The sequence below is a fragment of the Chrysemys picta genome, chromosome 12 (genome assembly GCF_011386835.1).
Source record: "Chrysemys picta bellii isolate R12L10 chromosome 12, ASM1138683v2, whole genome shotgun sequence".
In the NCBI taxonomy this organism is placed as follows: Eukaryota; Metazoa; Chordata; order Testudines; family Emydidae; genus Chrysemys; species Chrysemys picta.
Window position 1 is genome coordinate 55,161,053 of NC_088802.1, and position 16,007 is coordinate 55,177,059.

At 59.7% G+C, this 16,007-nt stretch overlaps 1 protein-coding gene across 6 annotated transcripts; it reads left to right on the plus strand.

The window, feature by feature from the left end:
- Nucleotides 1–1,001: 1,001 nt before the first annotated feature.
- TEPSIN (TEPSIN adaptor related protein complex 4 accessory protein) lies at nucleotides 1,002–13,909 on the plus strand. Of its 6 annotated transcripts, none has more exons than XM_065563751.1 (13): nucleotides 1,002–1,139; nucleotides 2,397–2,469; nucleotides 4,225–4,316; nucleotides 5,593–5,686; nucleotides 6,024–6,091; nucleotides 6,267–6,345; nucleotides 7,382–7,453; nucleotides 8,481–8,684; nucleotides 9,245–9,419; nucleotides 10,052–10,153; nucleotides 10,540–10,618; nucleotides 11,104–11,238; nucleotides 11,770–13,909. In XM_065563751.1, the coding sequence occupies exons 2-13, from the start codon at nucleotides 2,409–2,411 to the stop codon at nucleotides 12,379–12,381; spliced, it is 1,773 nt and encodes a 590-aa protein (XP_065419823.1). In that variant the 5' UTR covers nucleotides 1,002–1,139; nucleotides 2,397–2,408; the 3' UTR covers nucleotides 12,382–13,909. The 6 variants fall into 6 exon arrangements, with proteins under 6 accessions (XP_065419823.1, XP_023960427.2, XP_008165889.4 ...); XM_008167667.4 differs by having other exon boundaries at nucleotides 1,014–1,214; XM_065563750.1 differs by lacking the exon at nucleotides 1,002–1,139 and adding an exon at nucleotides 1,362–1,963.
- Nucleotides 13,910–16,007: the final 2,098 nt, after the last annotated feature.

Below are 16,007 nucleotides of genomic sequence, written 5' to 3' on the forward strand. Positions count from 1 at the left end.
CGCAGCTACACACTTTCCGTAGGCCGCTGCCTAAAATCACACGGCGCCATAGTAACATTCACACCCGGCCTTGTTCTCGCCGGGTCACCAACCCCAAGAGTTAGGACAGGCTGAGTCAGGCACCCTGCCCCCCCCCCCCAGCAGGACCTAGACAGGACAAGAGGGGGGCGCTGCCCGGGGTTCTCACCCCTAGTCACTCCCCATGCCTGGGGCGAGGGCACTGCCCGGGGTTTTCACCCCTAGTCACTCCCCATACCTGGGGCGGGGGCAGTCTGGGGCTCTCACCCCTAGACCTGGGGGCGGGGTCAGCCCATGGCTCCCGCCAGTGGTCACTCCCCAGGCCTGGGGGGGGGCTGCTGGCAGGGTGACCAGACAGCAAGTGTGACAAACCGGGACGGGGGTGGGGGGTAATAGGCGCTTATATAAGACAAAGCCCCAACGATCGGGCCTGTCCCGAGACAATCGGGGCATCCAGTCCCCTGGGCAGAGCGCCGCTGTGGCTCTCCCGGGCACGGGGCCGAGCGGCCGGCACTGGCTGGGGAGACCCCCCCACGCCCGGCCCCACCTGGTCCCGACATCCCGCCAGCAGCTCGGGGAAGCGCCGCAGCCGCTCCCGGGCTCGCAGCCAGACCCCCTGGCCTGACATCGCCGGGTCTCTACTCGCTGGGCGCCGCCATGATGGACCGGGCTCTGATAGGCTCGTCTCGCTGCTCGTCAAACCTCCTAGCACTCTCCCATTGGGTCCGGCTAAAGACTTCCCAGTGATGGCCTCTGAGAGGTGCAGCGTCCTGTCCATCAGACCGCTCTAGGCTCTGGATTGGTTCCAACTAAACACCGCCCCATCTCGCCCTCTCACGGCTCCGTCCTACCCAGACGAGGCTTTGGGATGGTTACGAATAACGCCCACCTTCTTTGTTCCTTCTGATTGGTCCCTTTTCTGACACGGGGGCTTCTGATTGGACGAGCTGCCTTTTAATTAGTGCCCTTCTCTCATGCCCGCGTCGGTGCCGTCAGTGGTGACGGTCGCTTCCCCCTGGGGCCCCACCCTCCTCCGGTGCTGATTGGCTGAGCTGGGAGGAAGTCGCACTCTAATTGGCGGGCAGGGGTTCTGGGGGGCGAGAAGACGAGGCCGGGTGCAGGTGGGGCAGGGCGGGATGAGCGCAGAGAGAATCATGGCGGCGCCGCTGCGGGACCGGTTGGGCTTCCTGAGCCGGGTACGGGGGCCGGGCCGGGGGTTGTTCGTCCCGCCTGGGGGGCCGGCCTCAGCCGCCTGATGGGACAACGGGGCTGGGGCTGGGCCGGGGAAGAATCGGGGGGATCCTGAGTGGTGATGTCACCACGCTCGCGTGACGTCATCGCGCCCCGACTTCTCTGTGACGTCACTACCACAATGAGGTTCTGTTACGTCACCGCCCTCGCCAGTGATGTCACTACCCCTGCTGTTGCGTGGCGCTGCCCCTGCTCCCGCAGTGGCTGCGCTGGGCGGCCTCTGGCTCGGGCTGTCCCAGGGCGCCCAGAGGGGAGACGGGCCGTGCTGCCTCCCGGCTCCGCCATGGCGCGGTGAGGAGCCTGGGCTGTTACAGGCCTTTGGCCTCCCGGGCCGGGGGAGGGTAAGCGCCTTCTCCCCAGGTGTCGCCTGGGCCCGGCTGATATTCCACACCAACAAATTCAGGAGCCTGCCCCGTATGGGAGGACTAAGAGGCATGCTGCGTCCTCCTGGGCTTTCCCTGGGTGGCCAGGCGCTGAGTGTGGGAAATCTCTATGATCCAGGGCCCGCGTGACCCCACCTGGTGGTGCTGGGACAAGAGGGGACCTGTCCAGACTTTGCCCATCTGAGAGATTGTGCTGGCGACTTGCCTGGACCTACAGTAACGAGCCTCTGGTGGAGCAGAAGGCAGCTGCTTTCACCTGGGGGTGGGAGCTTGGAGGTGATCAGGCCCAGCATGTGATGCTCCCTCTGGATGTGAGTGGCAGAGCCTGGGACCTGGAGTCTCCGTGGAGCCAGGCTTTGACCAACGTTTCTCTAGGGCTTCACGTCTCGTAGGGTGCGGTGTAACACGTCCTTCCCAAACCGGCTGTCCTAGCTTCCCTAGGAGGCAGCTAATGTTGGCAGCAGAGAGCTGAGGGAGTTGCTTGTCCTCAGGACTGTGATGTGAGGGGCGTGGAGGTTCTCTTATGTCTTGGTGGATCGTGGGGACAGTGCCTTCAGCACATGGACAATGCGCATTGGAGTTGTGGGCGTGTGTGGGGGACGGGACGGGAGCAGATGTTCTGTTCCCACTGATATCTCGTGCGCCTGGGGACAGCGTTAACAGCTGGGGTGAGATGTCAAAAGGGGGCTTGATGGGTCCGCCCCTCTACCCCTGATTGGACAGTGTAGGCTTGGTCTCTTTCAGCTGCCCACTGTGATGAAAGGCACCTCGGATGACGACGTCCCATGCCCTGGGTACCTGTTTGAGGAAATCACAAGTATCCTTTATTCCCAGGGTAAGGCTGGGAAGGCAGCGTTGGAGCTGTGTGCGAGAGAGGCGCGATAAGAGACTGTTGCAAGTTTCAAGGCCAGTGTCAGATATTTCCATTACTAAAAGCAGGGATCACTAGTGCTTTGGAATCGCACTCCATGGTGAGAGCGTGGACTAGTGGTTAGAGCGGAGGGGTGGGGGGACAGTTTGGTGATCTGGGTTCTCTTCCCTGCTCTGATACTCCACCTCCCTGTGCCTCAGCTGTGCTCAGGAGAGAAATCAGGCCTGACTCTCTTCCTGGGATACTGAGAGATGGACGGACGTGTGCAGAGTGCTCTGAGATCTGCGGGTGCAAGGAGCAGAGAATGTAGAGGGACTGTTCTGTTGTGAATCCCAGCTAGAGGAGGCAGGTGCAGCAGGTTTAAGACCCTGGTATTTTGGGGGGTGGAGGGGATTATGCAGTGGGGTGAGGGGGGCAGGGCTTCAGTGGGGCGAAGGTGGGAGGGGAGACCCGCTGTTCTTTGCTTAACTGTGATGAAGCTGCATTAGCAGTGATCAAGGAGTGGGAATGGCTCAGGGACTGGCAGGATCCTTTGACCCTTGGAGTCCTCGGCCTTTAACCTGTGTGACAATGCGGTTCTGGCGGAACCCAACTGAGAGTGCCAACTCAGGACAAATTGCTCAAATAGGGCAGTTACAGCCCAAGGCTGGGGTTTTTTCCATCTCTAAGGCAAACCAAACCAGCCAGACTAAGAGGACTTCAGTCTCACCCCACTGGCTAACTGCAAGTCTCACAAGCAATCTCCTTAGATACTCCAGTTTCCCAGTATTACCACCAGTACCACTCGTTATGGGGACAAATGGTTATGAAAACCAATACCCCAGTAAAAGAAAAAGGTTCTCCTGATCCCAAAGGACCAAGCCCCAGACCCAGGTCAATATACAAATCAGATCTTACCCACAAATCACGCTGTTGCCGATCCTTTAGAATCTAAAATCTAAAGGTTTATTCATAAAAGGAAAAAGATAGAGATGAGAGTTCGAATTGGTTAAATGGAATCAATTACATACAGTAATGGCAAAGTTCTTGGTTCAGGCTTGCAGCAGCGATGGAATAAACTGCAGGTTCAAATCAAGTCTCTGGAATACATCCCCCGCTGGGATGGGTCCTCAGTCCTTTGTTCAAAGCTTCAGCTTGTAGCAAAGTTCCTCCAGAGGTAAGAAGCAGGATTGAAGACAAGATGGAGATCAGGCATCAGCCTTATATAGTCTTTTCCAGGTGTAAGATCACCTCTTTGTTCTTACTGTGGAAAATTACAGCAACATGGAGTCTGGAGTCACATGGGCCAGTCCCTGCATACTTTGCTGAGGTACAAGGCGTATCTGCCTTCTCTCAATGGGTCCATTGTATAGCTGATGGTCCTTAATGGGCCATCAAGCAGGCTAGGCAGAGCTGATCTCAGCTTGTCTGGGATGTCACCCAGAAGCATAGCATAAGTTTGCCATACAGACAGTATAGAGCCAATATTCATAACTTCAACTACAAAACTGATACACACATATAGACAGCATAATCATAACCAGTAAACCATAACCTTGTCCTAGACACCCCATTTGACCCCCTTTATACAAGATTTGGGTGCCACTACAGGACCTTGGTTGCAACAATGATCTATATGGTCCCAGTTTATGTCAATAACGTCACACCTGACATCGGCTGCTCATTAGTGAGTGTCACTTCTCTAACACTGCACCCTCCCAGAGATCTCCTACGACTCCCCAGGGAGCAGCCAGTGCCTCCTGGAGCACCTCCTCAACCGACTGCAGAATAACTCCTGTCACGTCAAGCTGAAGGTAACCGAACAGCTGGGCGCTGCCAGGGGGAGCGCAGCACCAGGGGCTGTCCTTAGGATGCAGGCGGGAGGGAGGCGAGAGCTCGGGGGTGCCAGGACCTCCATAAGAACGGCCACGCTGGTCAGACCAAAGGTCCATCTAGCCCAGTGTCCCATCTTCAGGCAGTGGCCAGCCAGGTGCCCCAGAGGGAATGAACAGAACAGGCAATCCCAAGTGAGCCATCCCCTGTCGCCCATTCCCAGCCTTTGGCATAGTCATTGATGGGCCTATCCTCCATGAACTTATCTAGTGCTTTTATGAAGCCTGTTCTAGTCTTGGCCTTCACAAATCCCCTGGCAAGGAGTTCCACAGGTTGACTGTGCATTGTGTGAAAAAAATACTTCCTTTGTTTGTTTTAAACCTGCTGCCTATTAATTTCATTTGGTGACCCTTAGTCCGTGTGTTATGAGAAGGAGTAAATAATACTTCCTTATTTACTTTCTCCACACCAGTCATGATTGTATAGACCTCTATCCTATCCCCCTTGGTCGTCTCTTTTCCAAGCTGAACAGTCCCAGTTTTATTAATCTCTCCTCATACGGAAGCTGTTCTCTACCCCTAATCATTTCTGTTGCCCTTTTCTGAACCTTTTCCAATTCCAATACATCTTTTTTGAGATGGGGCGACCACATCTGCACACAGTATTCAAGATGTGGGTGTCCCATGGATTTATATAGAGGCAATATATATACAATCTGTTCGCTTTTTTGACTGTCACTGCACATTGAGTGAATGTTTTCAGAGAACTCTCCACAATGACTCCAAGATCTCTCTCTTGAGTGGTAACAACTAATGTAGACCCCATCATTTTATGTGTATAGTTGGGATTGTGTTTTCCAATGTGCATTACTTTGCATTTATCAACATTGAATTTCATCTGCTCAGGTTTGGGAATCTCCCTCGCATCCTCAGCCATGAAGACCGATGCAAAGAATTCATTTAGTTTCTCCGCAATGGCCTGGGACCTGAATGTTCCCAGGAAAAGGGGGGGTCTGAGGCTGGGGCAGGCGCCACCACCCCCATGGTGTGAGTGGGGAGGGGCTGGTGTCAGGACATTCCTAGCGAAGACTCTGCACTGACTCCTTCCGCCGGGTCTGCGCCCTGCCAGAGTCTGGACCTGGTGCTTTCCATCAGCCCCCAAACAGTTCTGGTCTGGTGAAGTGCAGGCAGCCGAGTGAGTCCCCAGGTGTCCAATTCTGGTGCCCCAGACACTGCTCAGCCTCTCCTGTGTCTCCAGGTGCTGAAGATTCTGCTGTATATGTGCACGCACGGCTCTTCGCAGTTCCTCCAGCAGCTGAAAAGGAATTCCACCTTCATCCAGGAAGCAGCAGGTAACAGGGCACCTGGGTGTCCCTGGGGCTGGGCTGGGGTCAGCACTGTTACCAGAAGAGAGACCAGCCGAGGGCAGCGCTGCTCCAGCCTCGCGCTGACTGGGGAAAGCACTGCGGAGGGAAAGGCCCCCAGCCCCAAATCCCGCCGGTGCTCTTGATTTCCCTGCCACCGGCTGTGAGCTTGGTGCAGCCGTCGGGGGGCTCAGGTGGGGAGCTGCAGGAGGGCGGATGGTACTGCCCGGTGATGTGATGACTGCCCGGCACACCCCTCTAGCTGCGCCCGTTAGACCTTACACAGCTGCACTAACCCAGCCCTTCCTCACCCTCTGCCTTCTAGTGTTCGCGGGGCCGCCAGATCCCCTGCACGGCAACAGCTTGTACCAGAAGGTCCGAGCAGCAGCACAGGTGAGTGACACCCTGCCCCGTCCAGGGGACTGACCCTGGGGAGAGGACTCTGCCCGGGCCGGGGGAGTTCAGGGCACCCTCCCACCCCTGCTCCAAGCACTGGCCAGGGATTTGCTGAGCCGGCCGGGAGCCCAGTGCCCTCTCCCGGCTGTGACTGTCCGTTCTTTCCCTGCAGGACTTGGCCGGTGCTTTATTTTCGGATACCTTGTCGCCCCCGCCCTCTGCTCAGCCCTGCAGGCCACTTCCCCCAACAGGTAAACACCAGCACCCTGGTGTGAACACTCCCTCCACCCACCCCCCGCTCATGGCACTGCCGGGAGGTGCTGAGCTGGCAGCCCTGGAGACGGGTGCTGGGGGGGGGAGGGGGAAGACGCTGACGGCAACGCCTTATCCCCAGGGCAGGTGCAGCTGAGACAGTAGCAGGGCAAACTCCCCCCGCCCCCCCACTGCTTGTCGATGAGGGGAGTCTTGGGAAGGGGCGGTCGGGCTCCATGGGCAGTTCACTGCTTACCCTGGCTCGCCCTCTAACGACCTTGCGCTGCTGTCACCCCCGATCCTCCTGGGAATCCCACTCGCCCAGGGAGCTGGGAACCGGTCCCTGCCCCTGCTGGCCACATCTCCCAGCTGGTGGCGCCACTGCGGCCCCGTGGCTCCAGTTGCTAAGCGCGTGGCCCACCCACCAAGGGAGCCTGGGGTGGGAACTCAGGCAGGGCCTCTCACATGGCAGGACAAATGCATCCTTATTGGAGGCTATGGAGGTGCTGGCAGAACAGGGAAAGCAACGGCCCTTGCAGCTGCCGTCGGGTGGGTGCCATGGGGCTGGGCAGCGACTCACGTCAAACAGAGGGTCAGAAAATGGGGTGGGGGCTGCAAGGGGCATTAAGTGCCCAGCTGCCATGGGGAGTCAGTGGGAGTTGGCACCAGGCTCCCTTCGGCCCCTTGGAAAATCTGACCCCTAAAGGTCACCGAAGCAAGGAGCCCTGCAGCCTCCAGCCAGCCAGGCTGTGGTCCTGCCGCAAGTAGGGCTCTGGGCTGCGCATGCCAGCTCCCCAGCACTACTAGCATTTCCCCACCAGGGGGCAGCACCTGTGTCGGGTCCGCAGGCCGAGTTTGGTTTAGCTGCAGTGGCTTCCTGGCTCTGTGCCCCCTGCAGAGCTGGGGTTGGCTGTGTCCCGGCGGCGGGACGGGCGCCCCTGAGTGCAGTAATGGGCAGAGGGGGCACAGCCTGGGGAGGGACCCTGGAGCTCTCTGTCTCTCTCTCTGAATTGTGCTTTGTGCCTCTGGTCGTAGGAATGGGCTCCAAGCCCAGCCCCTGCCGCTCCTTCCAAGGCTTTGGCTTCACGGGCGAGAAAAGCAGCTCTCGTAAGTGCCGTCCACAGGGCCCGGCTCCGCGCCACCCCCTGCCACGTCGCCAGCTCACAGGGGTTAGCCCACAGCTCCCAACTAGGGGGACCAGATGTCCCGATCTTATAGGGGCCGTCCTGATATTTGGGGCTTTTTCTTATATAGGTGCCTATTACCCCCCCACCCTCTGTCCTGATGTTTCACATTTGCTATCCCAACAGACGGTGCTTTTTGAGCATCCTCAACTCCGGGGGCCGGGATTAGAGGAGGCTCTACAGTCATTTAAAACAGGAAACCAGTTTTTAGCCCTGGTCATGGCAGAGAAAATCTTGAGACCCCCCCGACCCAAATGCCCCCGTGTGCTCACAAACCAGAGGGCAAAGAGCAAGAACCCCACGTTTCTTATGTGAAAATAAAGCTCTGGATTTTCCAGCCAAACTGGTGATTTCTGGGGCCTGGCTCGTGGCGTTTGAACGCTCTGGGTGGCAGTGCTGATGTGCTGCTGAGAGGCCAAGACTGAAGTGCCATAGGCCCAAAGCAGGCACAGCCCAGCCAGCAACAGCGTGAGCTTCCCTGTGCCCAGACCCTGCCGTTGTCTCTTAGCCCCAACCCAGGGTCCCAGGCTGGGGGTGAAAGGGCACTTCAGTCTCCCTGGCCCATACCTTGGCGTCCCTGCTGAGATGCCTGTTAAGTGCCCAGTTCGTGCCAACTAGCATTGCTCCAGATTGTGCGGGGCTGTTCTAGGCAGCTCCCTCGGGAAGTAGCTGTGGGAGTGTTTCAGGAGTTCGGGGCAGGCTGGATTCAGAGACCACTTGTTGCCAGTGAGTGGGCAGGGTTGCTGGGCTGGGAGAAGCTCGAGCCTCCCTGAAGCTGGCAGAGACCCGTCCGCCAGCCCAACGCCCCTACAGCCCCTGGCGGGCAAAGGGATTCAGCCTAATTTTCCCCCCCCTGCAGGCGGGGTGCCCCGAGGGTGGGTGGCAGCTCTGCCCTCGGAGTGGAGCCCTCCACAGAGACTCACGCCCTGGCCTCTCCTGTGCTTGCCCAGCTTCCGCCGGTGAGGCCCTGCTCGCCACCATACAGAAAGCAGCCGAGGTGGTCGCCAGCGCTGTGCTGCCCAGCCCGGAGTTCCCCCCTCCCTGCCCCAGGGAGCTGCAGGACGACGCCTACCAGCCCGTGACGGCGCCTTCTCCTGGTAAAAGCTGTGTGGTGCCTCCAAAGCCCCCTGCTCCTGCAGCCCACAGCCTGCGAGGTAGGTGTGTGGGGCTGCAGCGATGGAAAGTGGTTCCCGTGGTAGCTCCCGCAGACAGCTCTTGTGCATCATCACCCCTGCCGAATTAGGGCTCCTGACACCCCGGCCGGGAGGGGAAGGTTGGTCCTACTCTAAAGATGGACACATTAGCTTCAGTGACAGAGCTGGGGACAGAACCCAGGAGTCTAGGCTGCCAGTTCCCAGCTCTCGCTGCTGGATGACACTCCTCCATGCAGTGGTGCTAATGCCTAATGTTCGTTAGCCGTTTCCACCCCGCCCCCGGGCTCACCGCATGCTCAGCAAATCCTAGGAATCACCACACACCGCATTGAAATGCAGCCACCTCTGGGGTGAAACACAGCTGCCATTTAGCAGCACATAACACTGTTCCACAGTCCAGGCCTGGAATAGAAGAAGAACCCTGGTTCCTCCGGAGTGCCCACCATTTCCTGTATGGTGCAGGTGGAGGCTGGGTCGTGGCAGAGCTGTCTGCCAATCCCTGAAGCAGGCAGGAAGCTCTGGCTCTGGGTGACTCTCTCCTGCTGTTGCTTCTCTTATAGTGAGTCACCAGCCTGGGCAGGCAGGAGGTGGCTGGGAAGAGACGGACAGTGGGCACAGCTCCCAGAACTCCTCGCAGGAGAATGGGGAGCTGAGCAGGACCTCCGACTCCTACAGCAAATCAGGCAGCGACAGCCCCTCGGGGGCCAGCAGGGAGCTGGGGAACATTACTGAGAGGTGAGCCGGAGGGCCCGTGGCCGGGGCCAGGGTGGAGAGAGAAGGAAGGGCTCTGAGCTTGTGGCAGGGGTGCAGCCGGGGTTAAAACCATTAGAATCCCCCTTCTCCAGTATCCCTGCAAGTCCCTTAATGCGCATGGTCTCCCCTCTCGCTGGGCCCTGTTAATTCATGTCCCCTCTGGGTGCTGGGTCCCCATTTCCCCCCCCCCCTAGTTTTTCAGCCACCCGGCTCAGTGCACTGGAAGTGGGAGCAGTCAGGCAGATGCTGGAGTTCTTCAAGCCTGTGCTGTCTCACCCGGTGGGGCCAGTGCCTGGGGGCCCCTTCAGCCCCTCCTGGGTGGGCGGAGCAAAGTGACAGCACTTGGGGCTGCAGCTGCCTGTGTGCTGGGGCTCGTGGGAGGTGGCCAGGGTCAGTGACTTGCCCAAGGCCGGCGTTGGTGCGGGGTTGGGATGCAGGAGTGCCGAGTGCCCAGCTCTCTCCATGCCCTGCCGGGGGGGCTCCTTGGGGAGCGGGGTCTTCGAGCTGGCAGGGAAGCCTGCTCACTGCCCCTTCGAATCGGGGAGCGGGGCCGGGAGCGCGTCCTCCCTCGCAGGACACAGGTAACGGGGCTGGTGTCTCCTCCCCACTGGCAGGGTGGAGGGCGACTGCCTGCAGGAGCTGAGCCTGGTGACCGCGCTGACCAGGGGCTCCAAGGTCTTCCTGACGCGGGAGGAGGCCCAGCACTTCATCAAAGAGTAAGAGTCCGCCGCGTCCCCTCCTCCACACCCCCAGCGGTGCTGCCAGGGCCACTGGGCTCGGGGGGAGGCTGCATTCCCCACCCTTGCCAGGGTGCCAGAGGGGGCTGGGCTGGGTGTTCTCCAAAGCCCTCTTGGTCGCACGAGGTCCCCTGCCCCTTCCTGGGCTGTCTGATGGGCAGATCTGGCCGCAAAGCAGAGCGGGGAGCCAGGAGTGTCGCCAAGGTGCTGCCCCACACCATTCACCCTGGAGGGCTCAGCCAGTGACCCCTGGGGGGCAGGTCACGGGGCTGCTCCCTGCCATCTCGGAGAGGCTGAGGATGCCAAGCCCACCCCTGCGTGAGCCTGGGAAGCTGCCGTGACCGCGCGCTGCCCACTCTCCCCAGGTGCGGGCTGCTGAACTGCGAGGTGGTGCTGGAGCTGCTGAGTCGGATGCTGCAGGACCCCAGCCAGCTCGTCTGCATGGTGGGTGCGCGGGGGAGACGCTGCATCCACCCTGCGGGCACGGGGAGACGGGGCCCACTGAGCAGCCCGAGAAGCCTCAGGAGTGTGGAGGGGCTCCCCGGCTGCCCCATGGGAGGAGGTGGCTCAGGAAACGAGGGATCTAGTGTGGGTCAGCAGTGGCTGTGAGCTGGTTCATGCCCTCGTCTGCCTGCACTGCTGGGGTGCAGCCCAGTCCCTAGTGGGGAAGGGCTCCCACGGCGAAAGCTCCAGCACCCCTTGCCCCATGGCTGGACTCTGAGCGACGGGGCCCTGGAGCTGGTCCCGCCTGGGCGGGGGAAACTTGCTCTGCCGCTGACGTTGGGCCCTGGGGAATCGGGGAGCTGCAGCTCTGCAGGCAGTCGCCCCGGTGCGTGTCACGGCACTAAAGCCAGCTTGGACGAGCTGCCTGCAGCTGCAGTGTCGGCGTAGGTCCTGTCTTCTGACCTGCTCTTTTCTGTCCTCGCCAGAGGTCCATGTGTGCCATATCCTCCCTCCTGTGCTCCGACCTGCTGGCCCACGAGCAGATCTCCGGGATTACCCGGCCACACCTGCAGCAGCTCAGCCAAAGAACTCCCGGGCCCGTGGCCAACAAAGCAACAAAGGTGACTCGTGTGTCTCACTCCCACCCCAGTACAGCCTGCGAGCCCGAAGGACTGGCTCTGTGCTGCCGGGCCGGACGCAGCTACTTCCGTCCTCCCCTGGAGCAGGGAGCACCGGAGGGTGCAGGGTCATTTCCCCTCCCCCACCCCCGTACTGGGCTGAACTTTGCTCCTAGAGGAGATAACATGCTTCAGGGCATCCGCTGGTGGCTGCACAGGTCAGGAAAGAAGGAATGAAATATTGCACAATAGGCCAGGTATGGTGTGGGTGGTGAGCCCCCTGCAAAGCATCAGGTATTGAATCCTGCCAGGCAGGATACCAGCTTGATGTCTGATCTACTGTGCATGGCACACCCCGCGCTCCTCCAGCACTCAGTGCCAGGCAATAAAAGGGCTCCCCAAAACCCCATCCAGCCCCCCTGGGGAGCAGGCCGGCAGGGGCCGGCTGTCTGTTGCTTGTGAAGGGGTTAGTTGTGGGGCAGGCCCTGCTGTGCTGCACTGACTCCTTGCTCTGTTCCTCCCTTTCCCTGCCAGCTCCTGAGGCAGTTTGAGGCCTTGTGCAGGAGCTGCCCGTCTCCCAAGAGATCACAGCCGGACACGGATCCCTCTGCTCCTGCCGGGGGCTCCCCACAGCATGCACGCGACTTGCTGACAGACCTCATGCCTCTGGCAGGAGAGACCGTTCTCAAACCCGTGAGCTTAGCCCCTTTCCTCTCGGAGACGTGGAAAGCCCCAGCATTCGATGCGCATCCTGCGGCCGTGCCCGCCCCTGTGGGAGAGCAGGGCACAGAAGCGGAGACCTGGGAGCAGCTTGGGGATGTCTCACCAGGCAGTCGGTGCCAGCAGGAGGTGGAGTGCAGACTAACTGGGCCTGAGCCCCAGTTGGATGCTGCCCAGATGGATTCCAGGCGTACAGAGACTCTGAATGGCAGGCGGGGGGCAGCCGCATCCCCTCAGAGCCTCTCCCTCTTCGCTGGCATGGAGCTGGTGGCCCTTCCAGGCACAGCAGTAGCCAACCCTGGTGGGGAGGAATGTGCCTCTCGTGTTCCACGGACACTGCCCTGCACTGGGACTGCCAGCGCCAAGGCTCACGGGGACTCCGAGGGCAGCAGGGAACCTTCTGCGTTCTCCTTCCTCAACATGTAGCAGCTGGGGCTGTGGGACGCTGAGGAACTGGGGTCTCGCTCACTGCGTGTCGCTCTCAGGCCATCACTACAGGGGCACCGGCTGCTCAGCTCAAAGCGAGGCCTCCCTGTTTCTTGTGGGTGCTGCCAAGTCCACGTCCTGCAGAAAGGGGCTGGCAGTGCCGGTGCTGCTGGGGAGGATCTCGCTAGGGCACAACGAGGAAATGGAGTCCCCAGTCACTCCCTTCAGTTTGATCCCTGGAGGTGCCCTCGAAAAATCCATGAGCAACCCTACAATAACAATCCAGCATGATCCCACATGGGGGGGAGAGGGGGAATGTGTCACGACAGCCAGTTCCAGGCTGCCAAAGGGGGGGTGGGAATGAGAATCCCCTTGACTCTACCCCCCCCCCCCCCCCCGTTAAGGTTGTGCTAGAGGTTTAAGGCTAATCATATGGGCTTGGCTGCTCTGGTCATCCATCAGTGGCCATCTGTAACACTGCTCAGACTAGGGCCTGGGGCACGCTGGGGAGGGAGGGGCAGTGAGTCCATATGGACTCAACCTCTCGTGCTGGGCCTCAGCCTGTGTGAATGAATGCACTAGTAACCACCTCAATCACTTAACATGTATGGGGGGTGGTTAATGGTACCTTGGAAGGTCCAGGGACGCTGGCTGCCTTTCCCCAGCATCGCACCTGCTCAGTCCCATTGCTGTTGGGGTAGAGGCATTGAGTACGGCAGTCTGGAAGCCAGGTTGCAGAAGATCTTTCCAAGGAAGGTGATGCTTTAGGACCTCAGTTGATACCACATCCCCTGCAGGCCTTGCCTGAGCTGCTCTGGGAATCTCTTTGAGGTGGTTTGGTTTTCCTACCGGGAATCCGATATTGTAGCTACTTGTTATTTGAAGGTGCATTACACACACACACACACACACACACACACCCCTTGGTGCACTTTAGCAGGGCTGGCAATGGAAGGGACTAGAGAACATCTACGTAGAAGCATGAACCCCTGTGTGGGGCAGCAGCCCCTTTCACACCTGCAGATTGATCTCTTGCCAAATCCTACTGGGCAAAGGGAAGTCAAATTACAGGCACAGGCTGCTTTGGGCAGCAGATCAGCATTTATTTAGTGTTTACACATCACACGTGAGTCCATCTTGCTGTGAGCGTTGGTTATGTACAAGTCTGTGTGTTGTCCTTGGGCTTATGACCTCCAGACCAGCCCACCTGTCCCCTTGGGGCAAATTTGCAACAGGCAAGTTAAAAATCCCTGGAGAAAATCCCTTTCTAGCAATGTCTGATCTGCCCCACGGGGCAGAAGCTTGGGTGGGCTCCTGCTGTGTGCAAATCACATCCTGCAGCCAGGTCCCTGCTCACAGACTCCTGCCAGCTTAGCTCCCGCAACCTGTCTGTGCTCTTAGGGCTGGGAGGAGGGAAGGGTCCATTGTCCAGAAAGCCTCCTGGGAGAATGTTCCATGTTTACAAAGCGTGGGGGGAGGGGGGGGAGGCATTGCTAATATGACTTTAATAAACACTAAGTTGTGTATATTTAAAGTTCCACTAATTCTCTTGTTTTGAGGTACAAAGTGTGCTTGTTTATAGCCTGTACCTCAGGTGAAATCTGCGTTCTGCTTCAGAGCACGCGGGGATGGCTTTCCTGGCCTTAGCGGTGATGGCGAGCTCAGAGGAGCGAGCAGCTACAGGCTGAAATGTAACCAAGTCTGAGAGGACTCTTCTTCCCCCAGTTCCAGAGCTACACAAACCTGCTGAGCATACCTATGGTTCAGATGTCCCTGTTCAAGCATTAAGCCTCAGCTGGCTTCTAGACTACCTGCACCAAAGGGCTGTCATCCCATGGCAAAGCCTGTAACTTTCCTTCTTCCTGCAGCTTTGGCCACCTCACACTCTCAGCATGCCTTGGCAGGGTGGCCTTCCAGGGCACAGCTGTGCCAGCAGGGGGCAATCAGGAGGGCAGATAGTCTGTATTTCTTTAACAAGGCCCAGAACCAGGGCATAATGATCCCTGAATTCGTGCTCCCTGCTGCTCTCCAGAGGAACCAGGTTTGCTATGCACAATTAGGTTTGAAATCATTGAATTGTGGAAAACTTTCTATTTCCTGTTGAGAACTGTCTGCTGACATATAAATAGCCCCCTGGCATTCCTTCAGGTAGGCTCTGTGAAGCCTGGCCTTCTGCCACCCACAGTGTCAGTGTGGGGAGGGGGCGTTGTGGGCAGCATGTGTAGTAACTGTGTTGTGTCTGTTGAACTAACCTGTCCGGCTGGCAGACCTGAAAGTGCATCACAATCAGCTTCAACAACGGGACAGACAGCTATGGACTCATAGATCGCTACGTTTCCCATCACAGCTCCAGCAGCCACACCAGTCGCACCAAGGAAGCTGTTCTCTGCAGCGAGGTGCGTGGATAGGGCAGCCTGTGCGCCGAGGAGAAAGGCCACGGTCCAAACCGCATCACACGTAAACCCACCTTCTCCAAACGAGGCCACTCCACCTGAGGAGCAGATTGCATCATGGAACGGACACCTGAATACCTCAGAGAGCCTGCTTCGGTAGAGATAAATCCCCCACGGGACCTGCACGGGGCATCATCAACCGACACCCCACACTCCATGGGGACCCCAATGGGATGGCTGCCCCCAGCCCCTCTTCTGGCTGCCCCACCCCACCCTATCCCTCCTAATCTCATCCCCCCCACCTCTCCTCACCCCACACCCTACCCCACTCCTGCCCTGCCTCACCCCTGCCCTCCTCACTCTTCCCCCCCCCCCCACGCTGCCCTACTCCTCACCCCATGCCACCCCCTGCCTGGCCTCTCCTCATTCTTGTCTCTCCACTCCCCACCCTACCCTTCCTCTCCTCACCCCTCTGCCCTGGCTGGCCCCTCCTCACTCTCTGCCCGCTCCTCCTCCCCCCACTCCCTGCCTGGCCTGACCCTGCTCCTGCCCCTCCTCCTCACCCCATGCCACCCCCTGTCTGGCCTCGCCTCACCCCATAGCTTATCCCACTCCCCACCCTACCCTTCCTCTCCTTACCCCCCTGCCCTGGCTGGCCCCGCCCCGCCCCCTGCCCCGCCCCTCCTCACCCCACTCCCTGCCTGGCCTGGCCCCGCTCCTGCCCCTCCTCACTCTTCGCCCCGCCCCGCCCCACCCCGCCCCGCCGCCGCCGCCGCCGCCGCAGGAGGCCAGAGCCCGGCTAGGTCCCTCAGCGCCCCCTGGCGGGCCCTGCAGACCCCCACTCCTGCCCCTGTCCGGCCTGCTGCCTCAACCGAACTCTCTGCCCCCCCCCTCCCCGCGCGACGGGCAGCCAAGCCGCCCAGTGAGAGACCAGTGTCTCCATAGCGCGCCAATGGCGTGGCTGGGGAGGCGGGCTCGCGCCCCGCCGGGGTTCGGCTGTGCCTGGGCCGGTTACTAGCGTCTGGCTCTGGCCCCTCGTTAGTTGCGCGGGGTGGGCACGGCCCGAGGGACCCTTCCCACAATGCCCCTGGCTGGGGGGGCTGGGTAGGGGCGGCGGGAGCCTAGAGCCCCTGCTGGGCGGGCAGCAGACCCCATAGCTCCTGCTGGGACCCCGGCCCCATAGCTCCTGCCGGGGGGGAGAGGCGGAGGGACCCCGGCCCCATAGCTCCTGCG

Excerpts from the sequence above, each read along its gene's own strand:
- TEPSIN (XM_008167667.4), top strand. The coding sequence starts at position 1,155 with ATGAGCGCAGAGAGAATCATGGCGGCGCCGCTGCGGGACCGGTTGGGC. Across the intron at positions 2,470-4,224 it reads CCTGTTTGAGGAAATCACAA|AGATCTCCTACGACTCCCCA; the intron begins GTATCCTTTATT and ends GCACCCTCCCAG. Across the intron at positions 10,619-11,103 it reads CCAGCCAGCTCGTCTGCATG|AGGTCCATGTGTGCCATATC; the intron begins GTGGGTGCGCGG and ends TGTCCTCGCCAG.